At 38.8% G+C, this 16,127-nt stretch overlaps 1 protein-coding gene across 5 annotated transcripts in view; it reads left to right on the top strand.

Moving 5' to 3' along the window:
• The window catches only part of Pias1 (protein inhibitor of activated STAT 1), a 110,199-nt gene that overhangs the window by 59,559 nt on the left and 34,513 nt on the right, over positions 1-16,127 (top strand). For all 5 annotated transcript variants that reach the window (XM_031345676.1, XM_031345673.1, XM_031345678.1 and 2 more), the window contains exons 3-6: positions 8,071-8,155; positions 8,392-8,439; positions 11,342-11,432; positions 12,196-12,330. In XM_031345676.1, coding sequence (XP_031201536.1) covers positions 8,071-8,155; positions 8,392-8,439; positions 11,342-11,432; positions 12,196-12,330 — 359 coding nt within the window. The remainder of the gene's footprint in view (positions 1-8,070; positions 8,156-8,391; positions 8,440-11,341; positions 11,433-12,195; positions 12,331-16,127) is intronic.

The raw sequence follows: 16,127 nt of genomic DNA, 5'->3' as shown, positions 1-16,127 counted from the left end.
AGGCATGGTTTCTTTGTGTAGCCTTGGCTATCCTAGAACCAACTCTCTAGATTAGGCTGGCCTCTAACTCAGAGAGATCTGCCTGAGTGCTGGAATTAAAGGCATGCACCATCACTGACCGGAAAACTTAAAAATTTTAAACCCAATCATTTTTATTTATATGGTTATTTTATGTTTTAATATTTTGCCTACTTGTATGTCTAATACACCATGTGCATGCCTGTGGACCATATGCAGTGCCTGGGGAGGTCAGAAGAGGGCATCAGATCCCTTGGAACTGGAGTTCCAGGTGGTTGTAAACCACTATGTGGGTGCTAGGAAACTAACCCAGGTCCCCTTACAAGAGTAAGTGCTTGTAATGTGCTTGTAATGGCTGAACAATCTCTAGCCTTCATGTAATATTTTATGGCTCTGTTCTCATGTCATTAAATATTATTTTATAGAAAATTTTTATTTTAAAGATAAATGTAGTACTGGGAATGTGATCCAGTTGGTAGAGTGCTTGCCAATTGGCAAAAATCTCAATTCAATCTTAGTACTGCATAAAGCAGGCCTAGTGTTAGATACTTTTAATTCCAGCACTTAGGATGTAAAAGCAGGACCAAAAGTTCAGTCTTCTACTACATCGTGAGTTTATTAAGGCCAGCTTGGACTACCTGAGAACTTATCAAAAAAAGATAAGCAGTAGTTAGTGAGAGCAATGCAAATTTGATAGTGGAACAGTACATAGCTGCTGGAGGAAGCACACATTCCTGTCACCTTCTGCTGATTTTTTAAGACAGTCTTGCTGTTTAGCAGGCTTTGACCATTTGATTAACCCTCCTGCCTCAGCCTCCTGACCGGAAATTACAGACATGTACAACCACAGCCAGCCTATAATTTTCTGTTTTGAAGATAGTTGGAAGCATGATGGAGCTAAATTGTTGCAGTTGTTTTTTAAGATTACATAGTTAATCAAATTTGGGATTGAGTGAACCAGAGTTCATTAAAGCCAGAGGGTTTGACATTTAGAGATGGGTACTTTAGTTTCACTTCTCCAGAGACAGCAAGAAATATTCTGTAACTGAAAGGTAATTATTTTTAGCTTTCCGTTCTGCAGTAAGGCAGAATAGCAAAAACACAGCCATTAGCTGAGCTCTGTGCTCTGTATCAGGCCTCACGAGCCTTGCTTTTGTATGCCTAGGATTTGGCTTCCTATGTTCTGAGTTTGTATGCACAATGTGGTTCCTCTTTTTTTTCTTTTTGATTTAGTTCTTTTGGGGGAATAATTTCCAAAAACTTTAAAGGGTGAACTTTCTATAACCCCTTCTCTGTGTATTCTGTATGTCTAGATCTTGTTTGTCTTTCCTAGAGATGGGCCTTTGGCAGCTTAAACTTACTAAGGAAGGGTCATAGGTACTCTCTGCAAACGTCATCAGCCCTTACTGGTGCACACCACCAGAATTTGAAACCATCAAGGTTTCAGAATGACACACAAGATGCTTTGGGAGTTTGAATGACTTCTATTTACACTTGAAAGCCGGGAGCAAGTTATCTAACATTTCAGATCACTGAGTGGCTATTACACTAATTGAGGGACATTTCTTCTATACCCCAAATAGCTAGTATTTAAATTCCTTTCTTAGCAAAGTTTCAAACTATTGTACATTATAGAACTTTAAGAATTCAGAATTGATGACAGTTAACTCCAAACACTTGTGATTTAGTTCAAACCTGAGACTTTAATGTTACTTCCTGTTTCATTTAGGAAAGCAAAGATTTCGTATTCATGTATTGAAATCAGTGTCTTTAATAAATCATTCTTTACCTAAACCTCTTATAGACTGGCTTCTATATCTACATGCTGTTATAGAGTATGACAAGTTTAGGCATGAATGATTTGTTAAATATATGAACAAATAAAAAGTTAAGTAATGAGTTTTGTTGTGATATTCTCATACATACATGCCCAGGTTGTTGTCTTAATGGCAAGTACCTTTACTCACTGAGCCATTTTGGTGCCAGCCATTTTTTGAACTTTCACTTTATTGTAGTACTATCTCGATGATTTTGGATTGCATTTTCGCAGTTAAGACATTTGTACTGGCTGGTTTTGTGTGCCAACTTGACATAGGCTGGAGTTATCACAGAGAAGGGAGCTTCACTTGGGGAAGTGCCTCCATGAGATCCAGCTGTGGGGCATTTTCTCAATTAGTGATCAAGGGGGTAGAGCCCCTTGTGGGTGGTGTCATCCTTGGGCTGGAAGTCTTGGTTCTATAAGAGAGTAGGCTGAGCAAGCCAGGGAAGCAAGCCATCAAGGAACATCTCTCCATGGCCTCTGCATCAGCTCCTGCTTCCTGACCTGCTTGAGTTCCAGTCCTGACTTCTGGTGATCAACAGCAATGTGGAAGTAAGCTAAATAAACCCTTTCCTCCTCAACTTGCTTCTTGGTCATGATGTTTGTGCAGGAATAGAAACCCTGACTAAGACAACATTTGAGCATCTTTTAACAGATTTTGAGCTACCCATGTCCTTGGTTTAAATGTCTTCAGATTTTTTGCTCAGTACCTTTTTTTTAGATAGCATCATTTTGTTTTATTTTATTTATTTTGTTTTAGTTAGTGACCTTTATGTGCATTCTGGGTAAAAGTCTTTCAATGGATTTGTAAAATATTTTCTCCCATCCTGGACTTCTCTTTTCATTTTTTTAACATTTTTTTTTTTATAAGAGCCTAAGTTCTTATTTTTTTTTGTTTGTTTGTTTGTTTTGGTTTTGGTTTTGGTTTTCAAGACACAGTTTCTCTGTGTAGCCCTGGCTGTCCTGGAACTCACTCTGTAGACCAGGCTGGCCTCAGAAATCTCCCTGCCTCCGCCTCCCATTAAAGGCATGTGCCACCATCACCTGGCAAGTTCTTAATGTTTTAAAATCCAATTCATTAGTGGTCTTCTTGCCTCTTAAGTGCTTACTTTGTTTTGCCACTTTTAAGTGAAATACTTAAGTTCAACTCTGTGATATTAGCAAATGTACTTTAATGTTATTTTCTATTTTATTTAGGAAAACAAAGATCTTCTATTTGGGTAGTGAGATCAGTGTCTTTAATAAATCATTCTTTACCTAAACCTGTTATAGATAGTCTGGCTCCTGTATTTCCATAGTAGATCTCCTCTACAGTAATAGTATGATAGTTCCTCCATACTGTTCCCCCCGCCCCCCAGGTCTAGTAAATGCCTAGTTTACTTTGTACCTTGTACCTCTAAGAATTTGCCTAGTTTAGGCATCTTCTACAAATAGAATCATACACTATCTTTTTATATCCAGTTTATTTCACTGGCATAATGATTTCAGTTTTTGTCCACATTGTAGCATCTATCAAAGCTCCATTCTCTTGCACTTTATGCAAAATAATATCCACATCACATTTTCTCCATTCTTCTTCTGTTCACAATCAAGTTATTTCACCTTTCATTTGTAGATAAAACTTTTATGAACATTTCTGTATATGCAATTATCCTTTTGGTCTCTGCACCCAGAAGTAGAATTACGGGTCTCTATGGCAATTTTTTGTCACCAAACTATTCCATAGTGGCTGTGCAGCAGCACTTATTTTACATTCTTACCACCACTGTACACAAATTCTAGCTTCTCCATTTTCTTACACTGGATAATTTGTGGTGGTAATTTTTTTGTGGGGTTGTTGTTGAGGGTGGTGTTTCTTTAGGAGAGACTCATTTTGTTTTGTTTAATATAGCTGTCCTAATAGGTTAAAGGTTACTTCACTGAGATTTTGGTTGGCATTTCCTAAATGAATAACAATATTGAACGTCTTCTGTGTATTTATTGGACTTTTCGTATTACTTAAAGAAATGTCTGTTTTAGGATAATGCTTGGTTTTTAAGTTGGGTGTTAACCCTCCATCTATCTGTTTGCCCCCCCCCCCCTTAAATTAGTTGGTTTGGGCTTTTTCAGCCTACTATTTGGCTTAGAATAGCTTTGAATTTGTGATCCTCCTGCTTCCTGCTGAAGGCCAGACTTTTAGGTATGTGGCACTCCATTCAGTTTATCCTTTTATTTTTATTTGTGTTTTTTATATTTGAATGTGTTTCTTATGAATAGATTATAATAAACCGTCTGATAATATCTGCTAGTCTCATAATATCTTTTTAATTGGCTTATCTGATGTTACTGATGTGTGGTTTTTTTGTTTGATTTGGTATGGTTTGGTTTTTTTAGGATAATCTTTTTGTTGTTGTTGTTGTTTTGAGACGAGGTTTCTCTGTGTATTGGTTTGGTTTTTTTAAGACAGGGTTTCTCTGTGTAGTTCTGGCTGTCCTGGAACTCATTTTGTAGACCAAGCTGGCCTCAAACTCAGAGACCTATCTGCCTCTGCCTCCTAAGTGCTACGTAGCCCTGGCTGGTCTGGGACTTACTGTGTAGACTAGGCTAGCCTAATCTTACAGAACTCTGCCTGCCTTGCCTCCTGAGTACTGGGATTAAAGGCATTGCTACCACAGCTGGCCCAATATGGTTGTTTCTTAATCTACCCTCTTAGTATTTATTTTTCTTTTGTTATTTATTGCTCTTTAGATATTTATTGTTCTTCTCTTCCTCCTGTTTTCCTCACTAAAACATGCTTTTTATGTCTCTCGCTCTTTTTCATTCCCCATCGTGGAATGTGTGATGTGTTTGTCTGGTATTCTGAGCCTTGTCACATATATCATCGCAGTCTATCCTTTAGAAGCATTGACAGTGGGTGTGGCTTCCATCCCTGCCCTTCTGGTCTTCACACTGTTTATAAGCTCCGCTTCCTTGTATCTTTGAAACTTTGCATTTTGCTGCTGTTTTAGAAAATGGTGATGTATTTACAGACACTTACAACTGCTGAGCCATCTCTTTGGCCCAGATTTAACTTTTATACCATCCAAAAATTTAGCCAAAATGGGGAGGAAATTATCAGACACTAAGAAAGGAATATTTGTAGCAAATTTCTAAGGTTTTTAATATTTTCACATATGGGACCTTTATGTAGATTTGTAAGTAGACACAAAATAAGATTAGTTAACTAAATAAAAAGTTTAACAAAAACAAGCATAGAAAAAGTTTAAATGTAAATTAAACTACTAAGTAGTTACCGAGAGCCACATATTAAATTGGCAGCAACTCCTTTGCAGCCCAGAACAGGGCAATTACCAGATGAATAAAGTGTTGTGAGCTGTTACATAAACCCAACTACTTAATGTTCTTGTATTATTATTTATGAAATTTTTGAAGCTAGGAGGGGCAGGAGAGATGCCCTTCACCTTGCTTTTTGAGACAGAGTTTCTTATTGAGCTTGAAGCTCCCCTGTTCACCTGCATATAGGCTAGCCATCAAGTCTCAGGGATCATTTTGTCTCAGCCCTGGGATTGCAAATGTGTGCCAGTAGCATACTAACATGCCTGGCTTTTTACATGGGCGCTAGGAATCCAACCCAAAAGTACTGCAAGCACCACACCCACCAAACTATCTCTGCAGTCCATGAACATACTTTTTAACCATGAAATCATACAGCTCTGAATTGACTGGGAAATGGGAGTCTGGCTCTTGACTTTACTACATACAAATGTAAAACCTTTACAGCTTTATTCCTCACTAACTCCAGTGTCACCATCTGAAAGGGCCTTGGAACTTTTCTTCATGGTGGTCAGGTGGGTTGGAGACACTAGATGGTAACTGTTAGTGTTCTTGTCATAGTCCCTCTGGAGTATCAAAGAATGACAGATGTCAGTGGGTAACATCAGTGGTTTGTTTCTCCATGTTTTTACTGCCTTAGCTATGTCACATGTTCTGTGCTCTGGGATGGACACAGTGTGGAAGAAATGATAGAACTTAGAAGGCTGTTTCGCTGCTTTGAGTGAAGGGTAATGTCGTTTGCACAGAGTTGACCCAGTACACGGAGGCTGACAATATTTTGAACAAATAAATGCTGTGGAAGAGTATGTTTGGTTATGATAGCTTTTTTTTTTTTTTGAGACAAGTTTTCTCTGTATAGCCCTGGCCCTCACTCTGTAGACCAGGCTGGCCTCGAACTCAGAAATATGTTTGTCTCTGCCTCCCAAGTGCTGGAATTAAAGGCATGTGCCAACCCCTGCCCGGCTATGATAGCCTTTTCAGTGTCACAGACCAGGGTGTGTCAAGAGAAATGGCTGATGGAGAGGGTGAAGGTGTCTATGTTTTCTGACACTTGAAAAATAGCTGCTCTAGATAATGAGATTAGGCCTGTGCTTTGTGGCACCAGTGGGTGTAATCTCTAGCACTGCAGATTTTAAGTCATTATAGGACAGAAGAAGTAGCCATGTTTTAGTCAGCATCTTGTCATTCTAAATCTCCACCCATCTGAAACTTTCACAGTAGTCATATATTTGAAAATGAGTCTAAATTTTTGCCTAGTGAATAATATGAATTTTTGTGTGTGGGAGATTATTTTAGCACTGTTGTAGCACAGAGCCAAAGATTTAAATTCGGCCAGGCCTGCTTAGCAAACAATCCCGTACAGGATACTCTGAGAAAGAAGCTAGCTGCTAAGGTTGCTAACAGAGGGCAGTATTTGCCTGCCTGCATGCTCCTCCTTGTTTATTGGTAATTGCCAGATTGTTACCGCACTTAAAATCGCAGTAACTTTTTCTGGTTAGCAACTGTTCCTTGGTGATGGATTCTTTAAGAAAAAGCCTCTCCCCACACATGAAGCAGGAATGCAAATCTAGCCTTTAAAAGATGTTGCTTCTGCACCGAGATGTAATTTTAGACCTGTGCTCTTTTCCATTGTTGGTTGTGCAGATTTTTCGATGAGGCATGCTGCATTTGGGGTGGTTTATGTGTTTCTTGCAAGTAGGACAAACCCAGTTAAGCAAGAGATTGAAATAAGCCAACAGTTAGCTTCTCTGCAGTCTTAGATAGCCCACAGCCAAGAATTATATGGTGACAACTCTTAGTGATTCTTTGGTATTAAATTATCTTGAAAAAGTGCAGTTTTAATTTTTTTCCCCTAAAAGACAGGACCTCATGTAGCCCAAGATAGTCTTAAACTCAGTATATAGCCAAGAATAACTTTGCCCTTCTGAGCCTCCAGCTTCTCCCTCTTGAGTACTGAGATTACTGATGTGTGCCACTACACCCAGTTTATGTGGTACAGGGGTTCACTAGGCAGCAACCTACCTATGGAGCCACATTCCCAAGCCTGGAATTTCTTAATTTACTTATTTATTCAATAAGTAGTAGTTCAAAGCTTGTCACTCAGACACCATGTGTGTGTATGCCTGTGTGTCTGTGCTTGTGCCTGAATGTCTCTTAGAATGTCTCTCAGAAAGCCAATGTATTTGTTGATCTCAGCATAGTTGGGGAATCCCATGTGCCACAGTGATACATGCTTCTTGTCTGCTTGCTGCCTTCTTTTGCCCTCCCCCTCCATCTTCATTCTTGTGTTTTGCTTATATGTTGATCCTTTGAGAAGTGAACTCATCCAAGAATATGAAAAGCTGTATATGACATTGTATATAAAACATGTATGGTATTCAGGTGTGGTGCACACCTATAATCACAGCATTCAGGATCTCTAGGCCCAGGAGAATTGTGTTTGAGGTTGACCTTTGCTACATAGCATCATGGCAAGACCCTTTCTCAAAATAAACAAGTCTAGTATAAACAGAAGGCAGTGAAAGTTTAATTTACTCTAAAAACTAAATTTTCAGTTTCACCTGTGCAGATTCAAAGCAGGTACATTTGTTTTTTAGCTCAGAAACTCTGTATATTTACATGAGTTTATATAATTAAAATTTAAATGAAATTAGTATTGGTATGATGTTATAAAAGTGTACATATAATTAAACAACTTTTGGATAGTCTTTGCTATGTGTTCTCTGAATTTGAGTTGTAAAGTACCATTTCTGGAATTAGGCTTCTCTTTGTATTTGATATATCACATCTAGAAATTTGTTAATTCTCAGTGCTTTTGTTGTCTGCTCTCTAGGATATACCCCAGTTAATTAATGCTGTGGTCCTAGCTATATCTATACTGATGAACTTCAAGGTTATTAAAATGTAACTCTTCTCTTCAGCTTCAGACAACAGCCAGCGCTTTCGGGAAACCTGTTTTGCGTTTGCCTTGACACCACAACAGGTGCAGCAGATCAGCAGCTCCATGTAAGTCACCTTCAGTCTGACCTGCAGTTTGGTGTAAGCCCAGGACTACTCTAGTAAACGTGTTCAACTTTCAGTAGGCCTACCTCTCCTTCTCCCTCTCTCCCTCTCTCTCCATCTTTCCCTCCCTCTCTCCCCCCCCCCATATGGGCACTGTTGATATTTCTGATGTTTAGGAATGGAATGACATGTCTTCATATATATATTTAAAAATAATTTTTATTCTTATTCTATTTTAGGGATATTTCTGGGACCAAATGTGACTTCACAGTGCAGGTCCAATTAAGGTACAGTGTTGAATATAATATATATTCAAATTTTAAAATCGAATGTTTCTTAAAAATGAATTTTTTTAAAAAAAATCTCCTTGCTGGGCAGTGGTGGCACACACCTTTAATCCCAGCACTTGGGAGGCAGGGGCGGCGGATTTCTGAGTTGGAGGCCAGCCTGGTCTACAAAGTGAGCTTCAGGACAGCCAGGGCAATGCAGAGAAACCCTGTCTCGGAAAAAAACAAAACAAAAAAAAAACCTCCTCAACAAACGTATTGCAGATATTGAGTGAACTACCTAGGAAGAGAAAGCGTTCTGATAAAGTCTGCTTGTTGATCATTTGGGTCTTCTCCATAATGGTGCTCCTGGGGTAGTTGGAAAGCTGCATCTCATAGTATCTGTAAAGACACTTGAGCTTCTGGGTGGTTGTGGCAACATGGGCCTTTGACCTAGCACAGGAGGATCTTTGGAAATTCAGCTGTGCCTTCCTAACAGAGGCAGACAGGACGGCACAGCACAGCAGTCTGAAGCCTCACACACACAAACACCAGAGACTCCAACCCACCCCATCCTGTTTCACTTGTAACTTAACGTGCCCTAATTTAGAACCCACACGGAACTTCTCAGAAATGTACAGAAGCATACCAACACACAGGCTCGCAGACACCACTTGTCAAGTTTTGTTTCTAGGCTCTTCCATTGCTTCTGAAGTCATCTAAAAAATCTTTTTATTTTTTCCCTTTTTTAAAAAGTAAAGGGTTTTTTAATTATTTTATTTTATGCATATTGGTGTTTTGCCTGCTTGTGTCTGTGTGAGGGTGTCAGAAGCCCTGGAACTGAAGTTACAGACAGGTGAGCTGCATGTGGTGGGCCTTGGGAATTGAACCTGGGTCTGTTGCAATAGGAGCCAGTGTTCTTAACCACTGAGATAGCTCTCTAGCTCTTTAGCTCAGTAAAGGTTAGTCAGTAGGATGAGAAGGTACAATTTTTGTAGTAAACCTTGATTTTCCCGAAAGATTGTTCAGTTATTTAAAAATAAATGTTTTTGTGAGTTTTTAAAATAGTGTTCTATTTTCTGCAAAAGTAGCATAAAACTTTGGTTCTTTAGTAGTGAAGTAACAACCCCTTGGCTGACTTGGTCTTGAAGATGGGGTTTATACTGTTTTCAGTATATTCTACTGAGAACCAGCAAGATGTTTCAGGGGCCGTATCAGAACTACTGTATGCTGTATCTTCCTCCTAGGTTTGTAACGCATATGAGCCTGTATGAAGCTCTGGAAAAGTCTTTGATACAAAAGCTTTAATCGTTTCGATCCATGTCTTTAAAAGTTTATTAAACTATGAAACCTTTTTGAAAGTTCATGAGACCTCAATCCTAAACAGAAAACTACAGGCAACTAAGGAATCTTAAGAACAAGAAAAATAGTCTTCTCTAGGGAAGAACACGCAGTTAGTTATCCAATACCAAGTGATCAGCATGTAAGACATATGCATACAAGTAACATTAAATGGATTAAGCATGTTGTGTTTATATATTTAGAAATGCACACACAATTGAAAAGAGAGAGAGGCCTCTCAATATTTAAAAGAGAGTAAGGAAAGGGGGATGGTACCTAGGAGGGATTGGCAGGAGGAAAGGGGAAACATGATGACATGATGTCATTATAATATTAAAAAAATTAGGAGTTGAAAAAAATCAGTTTTTAACACCTTCTAATAATATCTGAGGAAGTTACTGCCTCTCAGCAGATAGTTAAATTCTAAAATCATTGTGAGTACTAGTACAGGCTGGTAGTCAGAACTTCTTATCCAGATACTTGATGGAGTTACTTACTGTTGACCTTACACAGCTTAGCTGAGGCATAGGGAGTAAGGAAGCAAACTCGCACCCCTTGTTGTAAATCCATATATAAACTTTCTGGTTGTTCAATCAAGAGAGGGTGTTGCTACATAACCCTAGCTGGCCTGGTACTCACAGAGCTCCCCCTGCTTCTACTTTCTGGGTGCTAGGATTGTAGCTGTGACCACTAAGCCCAGCCATATATAACCGTGGGCTGACCCCCAAACCTAACTATGAATGATTGATTTGCTGATAAACCTAGACAGCCAATTAGCACATGTTGTATATGTGATATATTTGATAAAAATGAACAAGAACCACATGAGGCCATTTTTGCTGTGACTGTTTTATAGTTTTGAAGGACTGCTCGAAGAGGTGCCTGAATCTGAGCATTAGGGAGTGGACATTCACAGCACTGCACTCACTGCTTTAGAAACAGGGTGTGGTTTTGAAGTTCTTGTTCTCACTCTATTCACTCTTACAGACACTGGAAAATAAAGTGTTATTCTTAATTCCTTATTACTTCCTGTCCCCAGCACATACAAGGTCTGTCTGATTACACAGAAACAGGAAGCATCTGTAATCCCCAGCAAGCACAACTGTGGTGTGGACCACAGTTGTGTGCAGTTGTCACTTAAGATCTCAGCTTTGTGTTTGTTTTCCTATAACTGGGAATGGCACCAGGTGTGGTTGGTCTGTGTGCATGGAGTAATTGACTTCTAACATTTAAGTAGTCGATTTATACATATTTTGTGGTAACTTGGATCACTGTTATCTATATTTTGTGCATTTATAAGCTATCTAAATTCTTAATGTTTTTCAACATTTAGACTAACTGGTTTTTCTTCCAGTTTGTTTAAGATATCACAAATTTATGCACATGTGTGCACCATGCGCAAGCACACACACACACATAAACACACACACAAAACCGGTTTGCCTACGTTTATTCCTCATGTAAAATATACTGTTTTTATTGTTTGTTCTTTTAAAATTGGTCATCTTTCAAGTTATCTATCAAGTTAAAATGTTAGAGGTTATCTTTTAATAAGAAATTAAACTCTATCTTTGCCATTTAGGTTTTGTTTATCAGAAACCAGTTGTCCACAAGAAGATCATTTCCCACCCAATCTTTGTGTAAAAGTGAATACAAAACCTTGCAGCCTTCCAGTAAGTTCTAAAAGCAATTTTTGAATCAACATTTCCTATGTGACTATTATATAAGTCATCTTAGATGTTTCTAATTATCATTTTGGGGACTAGGGATACTTGGTCAGTGATAGAGTGCTTGCTTAGTATTGAAAAGATGCTGAGTTCAGCTCTACTACCACAAGGAGACATTTTCTATGTGTGTCTGTATGTCATTATATGTGACTAGGTGAGGCTTGCTGACTTAGGTTAGCAGCTTTGATATGGAGAGAAAATTGTGGCATTTTGAGTTGCCCACAGTAGCATCAGTATTACACTTTGTTGTGAGGATGCATATCATAAGAGTCACAGCTGTACTTCTGTGACTCTGTATGCCTGTGGGAGAGCAGGGTTTGCGATGCTGCTGTGCCTTATATGGGGTGGGGTGGGAGCTGTGTTTCTTCCCCTCAGAAATGTTTCCTGTATACCTCTTTAAGACATTATGAATTCACTCTTGATTCTTAAATTTAAGAGATTTTGAATTTCTATCACCGGTATTTTTCTCAGGCTTAAAATAAGGCTGGTAAGTTGTCTGGAGAGATTAGGTTGTCTGGAGAGATTAGGTGTTTGCTTCCTTACTTTAATGATATCATTTGTATTCTCTAGCCTTTATTTTGTAGATTTTTTTTGGTTTGGTTTTGGGGTTTTTTTTGTTTGTTTTTTTGTTTTGTTTGGTTTTGGTTTTTTAAGAAATGGGAACAATGGTGGAATAGCAGGAATTAAATTAATTTTATTTTTTCCTTAGGGTTACCTTCCACCTACTAAAAACGGTGTGGAACCAAAGCGACCTAGCCGACCAATTAATATCACCTCACTTGTCCGATTGTCCACAACAGTACCAAATACTATTGTTGTTTCTTGGACTGCAGAAATTGGAAGAGTAAGTAAGCTTTTGTTTGTAGCTAGTTTCCTGTCATAAAGAAAGGCTAATCACCATGGCTTACCCAAACTTATATATGAATTATACTGTAAATGAGTTGGAAAGGATTTTTGTCCCACAGTGAATCTTTAGGCTGTTCCTATTGAATCATATAGTCTCCATGGCTTTTCACTCAGTAATTTATCATAAGCTTCTTCCTATGACATTATATATACTTTTGCAGCATTTTAAATGACTATATCATATGGTGATAAGAATATGCCACTATTTAGCCTGTTCTCTGATGTTGAGTATAGTTTTGAATACTGTCCTGGCAGCTGTAGCTTTGCATAGATGAATGATGATTTCCTTACAGTAAATTCTCAGAAGTAGAGGTTTTTTTTTTTTTTTTTTTTTTTTTGGTTTTTCGAGACAGGGTTTCTCTCTGTAACCCCGGCTGTCCTGGTACTCACTATGTAGACCAGGCTGGCCTCGAACTCGGAAATCCGCCTGCCTCCGCCTCCCAAGTGCTAGGATTAAAGGCGTGCGCCACCACCGCCCGGCGTGAAGTAGAGTTTTTAAGCCAAAGAGCGAGAAGGATTTTGAGAAATTTTGTGTACATTGACAGATGGCTTTCCCCAAAGATGTACAAATGTGTTCTCTGATTTACAGTGTTTATTTGCATGTGAACACTATTATCTTTTAGAAATTCTTTAGCATTAAATAAATGTTAGCATTTAGTACCCCTTTTGTTTTTTGTTGTTTTTGTTGTTGTTGTTGTTGTTTTGAGCCAGGGTTTCTCTGTGTAGCACTGGCTGTCCTGGAACTCACTCTGTAGACCAGGCTGGCCTTGAACTCAGAAATCCGCCTGCCTCTGCCTCCCAAGTGCTGGGATTAAAGGCGTGCGCCACCACTGTCCTGCGGCCCCTTTTGTTTTTGAGAAGAATAGGCATAATTGGTTTTTATAACTATTTACATTTTAAATTTGTATCTGTGTTCTTTTTTTCTTTTGTTCTTAGTTTTCTTACTAGGCTTAATATGTTGAGAATTCACCCATTGTTGAGAATTCACCCATTGTTACATCTTACAAATATTTTTCTCTAGTTTGTGAGCTTTTTATAAATGTGATTATTTATATGTAGATTTAAAATTTCATAGTATCAAATACTAACTTTTGCTTTGTAGTCTTTTCCCCTCCCATAATGCTCAGTCTGTCCACGATTCCCAAGGTTGGTAATAGGTAGGCTACTAGACTAAGAACCCATTGTTTATCTTTAAATATTTAGTGCATCTTGAATTCATGTTGTATGAGAATATGTTTTCATTTATTAGCCAACCCAGTTCTAATATCACTAAGTAAATGGCAGTTATTGTTACATAACTTTTTATATTCTGCTCCTGTTTGTGAACTTTCTCTATAATGTTTCTTACTCTAGCATTCATTTTCTAGGATAATCTTTTAAATTTTTGTTTAAAATTTATTGTAGCTTTTTAGTATTAGCCCTACTATCCATAAATTAAAATATATCAACTATGTATTATACACTGCATAATACTATTATAGGGAGAACAAATTTTTGTTTTCCTGGGGCTTGAGATCTGGGGCTTCATGCATTTCACACAAAGAAATGTCCATCTGTTTAGGTATTATAAGATAGAAGTGGCTGGTGATCTTAGTGTAGTCAAGTACTTGAAAGAGGAGAAAGGCCAGGGAAGGGATTCACCGAGGAAGCAGTGACTGAGAGAAAAACTGGGAGAAAGATAGGGAATGCTCAGAGGAAATACAGCAGCCCAGAGGTAGGATGACCTTGTCTTTCCCAAGCAACTGAAAGGACTTCACTATGACCAAAGGGTAGTTAAGTGAAAACAGCATCAGGGACCTTTCTGGAGAGTAAGACATGCCTCAGCCATGAAGGGCTTTGTAGGAAAGGTCAAAGGTAAGCACTTTCTCTTTATAAACAGAAAGTTTGCATATTTCCATTTAGAGCAAGGTCACTCCTTAGAGTGGTGAACTAGTTGGAATAGTTGCCAAAATCAGGCAGTAGTCACCTCTTAAGAGTCAGTTATTACAGAAGCATTCAGAGGAGCCTTAGCATAGAGTGATTAGGAACAACACCCATTGTCAATGTCTTGCGCACATGCACACACAAATGAACTTACAGACACATGTAACTGTTTGAATGGAGAGCACACAGGAAGTGTTCAATTGCGATGGGCTGGGGAGGTAAGCTAGAGGGTTATGAATTACAAGCCTGTCACTCGGGAGTAGGTAAGATGAAGGGACTGACTATGAGATTGACAGTTAATTCTTTGTCTTAAAGGGAGAATCTGAATGTGTCTAGCTGGTGACAGGACTCTTCTAGAGGAGGGAGGGATAGTCAGCAGTGAATTGCATCCTTGAGGGAGTTCATAGTAGCTAGGAAGGACAGCTTCTTCAGTTGGACAGTAAAATGATTGGAGGGACTAAAGAGATAAGTTCTGATTTTGTGACTTTTCTCACATCTGTCAGGTAGGAACTGAGATAAGCTAAGAGAGAAGTTACAAAGGATTGTCATTTACACAAACAATAATGCATATATATGTCTCATTTATTTCTTCTAGCTGGAACATTTTAAACATAACATAGATGCTAATGAACATCCTTGATCCCGTGTTAAGCAGAATACTACTACTATTACAATATTAAGTATTAGAGTGACCTGTCTGTGTGTATGTGCACGTGTGCGTGCACGCATGTGCTCACTCACTCGCACGCACAGGGACATGTGAATATGTGCATAAACATAAACAGAATATGTGCATAAACATAAACAGAAGCCAGAAGAAGGCATCAGCATCTTCTTCTGTCACTCTTTGAGTTTCCTCTGAGGCAAGGTATCCTGACCTAGCCTAGAAGCCAGCAAGTCCCCAGCGATTCTTCTGTCTCCACCATCAGTTACAAACCTTTGTAAGAAAACTCTACCTAAACTCTGGCTCTAAGAGTATTCCTAACCTCTGAGTCCCACCATGAGGGTTTTAGGTTTGTTTGCTTGGTCGTTTTGTTTTTAGGCTGGATCTTATTATGTAGTTTTAGCTGGCTTGCAACTCATGTAGATCAGGCTATGTAGAACTCACAGAGATCCAGCTACCTCTGCTTCCTCTGAGTACTGAGATTAAAAGCATGTACCATCATGCCCAGCCCCCACTATTAGTTTAGAACTTGATTTCATTAATGATATATTTATAAGATTTCTCTTTTATGAAATTTCTTTATTAGAAATGGATTTTGAGAGCTAGGAATGTAATTCAATTCAAAAATTCCTTACCTACCATGCATGAAGCTCATTCCATGAACTGGGCATGGTGACACATGTCTCTTCTCCCAGGAGTCAGAAGGTAGGAGTACAAAGATCAGAAATGCAATGTCATTTTTGCATTTCTGCAGTAAAAAACATGACAAAGGGTGCTTTGTTTTTTGGTTGATTGGTATGTGGAGTGTGTATGTGTGTAATATCTTACCAAGGAAGTAGTAGGGAGAAGGGAGGGACTATAATGATTTATATATAGCACTAGAGGAAAAGGGGACATCTCTCCCACTGGGAGTCTTCCACACAATGGAGATGGGAGATCTGTAGCCTAAATGCCGGTTTTGGTTTTGGTTTTGGTTTTGGTTTTTGAGACAGGGTTTTTCTGTGTAGTGCTGGGATTAAAGGCAAGTGCCACTATTGCCTGGCTTAAAGGCCTTTTTTTAAAAACGTAGAAAGAGGGAGCAGCACCGGGCGGTGGTGGCGCACGCCTTTAATCCCAGCACTTGGGAGGCAGAGGCAGGTGGATTTCTG

This window comes from Mastomys coucha, unplaced genomic scaffold (genome assembly GCF_008632895.1).
Source record: "Mastomys coucha isolate ucsf_1 unplaced genomic scaffold, UCSF_Mcou_1 pScaffold23, whole genome shotgun sequence".
Lineage (NCBI taxonomy): Eukaryota > Metazoa > Chordata > Mammalia > Rodentia > Muridae > Mastomys > Mastomys coucha.
This window is presented reverse-complemented; position numbering and strand designations above follow the sequence as displayed.